The following is a 2,469-nucleotide window of genomic DNA, read 5'->3' as shown; positions in this document are numbered from 1 at the left end:
GGGGTGGCTCTGGGGGTTGCGGGGGGCTTTGCATTGATGCATTGATCGCCCATGGTCTCCGCCTGACCTCCCTGCTCCCAGGGAAGCAGTCTCCATGGCTACTGGCCCTTCTCCTCCAGCGCAGACTGTAAATTCCTGCAGGCAAAGCCCAGCCTTGGGGGTGCGAGGGGGGGAGCCGGGAAGGAGTAACCAAAGCCAAATAGAAAGAAAGAAAGGCTGGGAGAAAAAGGGCGTTGCTTGGATGGGGCTCTCCTTTCCACTCCCCTTTCTCAGGTCCCCAGCACCAGGGCAAGGCGCCTGCTTCCCCCCTCCAGCGCTGCTGCTCCTGCTCTCTTGCAAAACTGGAATTGGCTGGGATTATTTAAGGAAAAAAAAAAAAAAAAAAAGAAGAAGAAGAAGGAGAAGGGATCAGAGCAGCCGCCAGAGAGAGGGCGATAGAGTCCACTTTCCTCCAACTGCCCTGGGTCTCCTTCCCTCACTCTCTCCTCTTTAAGCAACACCAAGAGCCCCAAACTGAACCCAGAGCAGCTTTTTCCATCAGTTCAGCTCCCTTCCCTCCCTCTGTCTCACACACGGCAAGAAGAGAGCCCCTTCCTCCTCTTGATTTCCCTTCGCATGCTCAGCCTCTTGTTTCCTTTAAAGCACTGGAAATCCCCCCTTCTTGCCCCCACTCCTCCATGCAGACTGGGATTGCAATGGGAGCTTTGCAGATTGCTGGATTTTCCATCCTTTTCTTTCTCCTCCACTCTGGAAACACGCTGGCAAATAAAGCCAGTCAAGGTAAGAGAAAAATCTTCCCCAGCTCGAAGGTTTGCTGTTTGAAGCGTGCATTAGGCAGCCGGACCTCCTCTTTGGATCTGGGATTTTAGACGCGTGCTGGAGAAATTAGCAGCAAACACAACAAATAGTGGAGGGGATTTTAAATGTTGCTTACAGGTATTTTTGCCTGCTGCCTTTGATTGGGGTTGGGGTTTTTGTAAACTCTTTAATGAGTTGCATTTCTTACACTTTTTTTTTTTTTTTTTTTTGGTTTGGACTCTTTATCTCAAGGCAGGGGGTACAGAGGCAGAAAATTAGGGTGGGCAAACAAGTCTGCACCCATCCCAGGGGAAATGTTGCTGTTTGGAGGGGGTCGGGGGGCTTCTCTGGTTTGGGGGTTTCAGTGTCGGTGAGATGGGGAGAACGGCTGCGGCGGCGCGGGCGAGGAGGGCTGGTTTGGGGCTGGGCTGGAGGGAAGGGACGGCGGAGCGGGTATCTGCACTGCTGGGAGGTTGCATCTGCGTTTGTGTGGTTTACATCGGCGCGGGTTGAATCCCTAATGTGGTGCTATGGGGGGGTGGGCTGCAGAAAACTTTGGGCAGCTGAACACGGCAAAGCCTGAAAAATACGGGAGCTCTTTTTTTTCCCTATCTCTGGAAAAGAGAGGTATGTCCCGTCGTTATCAACTTCAGGCTTTTCTGTTTCGCCACTCCCGTGTTGAGCCAGAGTTTCTCCTTCGCGAGCGTACACACGTAGCTTTATGTATGGTCTGTCTATACCTTACATTTTCTATAGCACCTCTATATTTAGCTGGGATTTTTCTCTATACCCACGCGCCGGAGTGCGTGCGCACACACAAACACACACAGCCCTATGTGCGTGATCCTCTCAGCTCTCTCGAAGGGGTTTTTTTTCTCCTTCATTCACCACTATCTATACATTCTGTTGGGTTTTCTTTTTTTTTTTTTTTTCTTTCCATAGCACATAACCCTATGTAAGATTTATCAAAACCAGCTTTGCCTCTTGCTATTGTAGTAGCTGCGTGTTTACGCGTACAGCGAGATTAAATAGAGTGTGAATGAAATAGAGGAGCGCAGGATATAATTAAAGATCTCTTGGAGGCATTAGTAACAGGCGTATTTCAGCCATGCGCCTGGTCGCCCCGAGCCCTGTCACCGACAAAGTTAGAAGGAATTTCAAGGCTATTGTCTTATCTGGCTTAAAGTGTTTTTTTAAAACAATAGGCGACTTTTCGGGAGGGCAGTCTGGGCAAGCACAGGGGAGATTTTCCAGGGCAAAGGTTTGGTAAGAAGGCGTCCAGCTTCACGTAAAGCTTTATGATTTAGGCTTAGAAAGGAATGCTTAGGTTTTTATCCCCCCTCAAATTATCTTGAGTGTATGCATTGCTTTCATTTCTTATCATAATATTTATTTATTAAGGCCTTTTGGTTTCCAGTTCCATTTAAGCCTGAGCCAGAATTGCATTAAAATAGCAAAGTAAAATTCCATCGTGCAGAGACTTGACAGATCCCTTCGGGGAAGGAGAGGGGTGGAGTGGGGGTGGAGAGAGGTGAGCTCAATCCTGCGCCGGGGTAAATCGCCCGCCGCGCGCCCGGGACGGTGCTGGCTCCTCCCGGCCTCCGGCGAAGGCACCCAGCAGACCCAGGGGGTCCGGCTGCCCTGCACCCAGGGGGTGGGGTGGGATGGAGA

At 50.5% G+C, this 2,469-nt stretch overlaps 1 protein-coding gene across 1 annotated transcript in view; it reads left to right on the top strand.

Annotated features, from left to right (window-relative positions):
• The first annotated feature begins 677 nt into the window (after positions 1 to 677).
• SCUBE3 (signal peptide, CUB domain and EGF like domain containing 3) overlaps positions 678 to 2,469 on the top strand; it is a 59,763-nt gene continuing 57,971 nt past the window's right edge. Inside the window, exon 1 of the mRNA XM_035893732.1 lies at positions 678 to 780. Coding sequence (XP_035749625.1) covers positions 678 to 780 — 103 coding nt within the window. The remainder of the gene's footprint in view (positions 781 to 2,469) is intronic.

The sequence above is a fragment of the Egretta garzetta genome, unplaced genomic scaffold (genome assembly GCF_000687185.1).
Source record: "Egretta garzetta isolate BGI_Z169 unplaced genomic scaffold, ASM68718v1 scaffold105, whole genome shotgun sequence".
In the NCBI taxonomy this organism is placed as follows: Eukaryota; Metazoa; Chordata; class Aves; order Pelecaniformes; family Ardeidae; genus Egretta; species Egretta garzetta.
The sequence above is the reverse complement of the archived record's forward strand: the minus strand, read 5'-3'. Positions and strand labels throughout refer to the sequence as shown.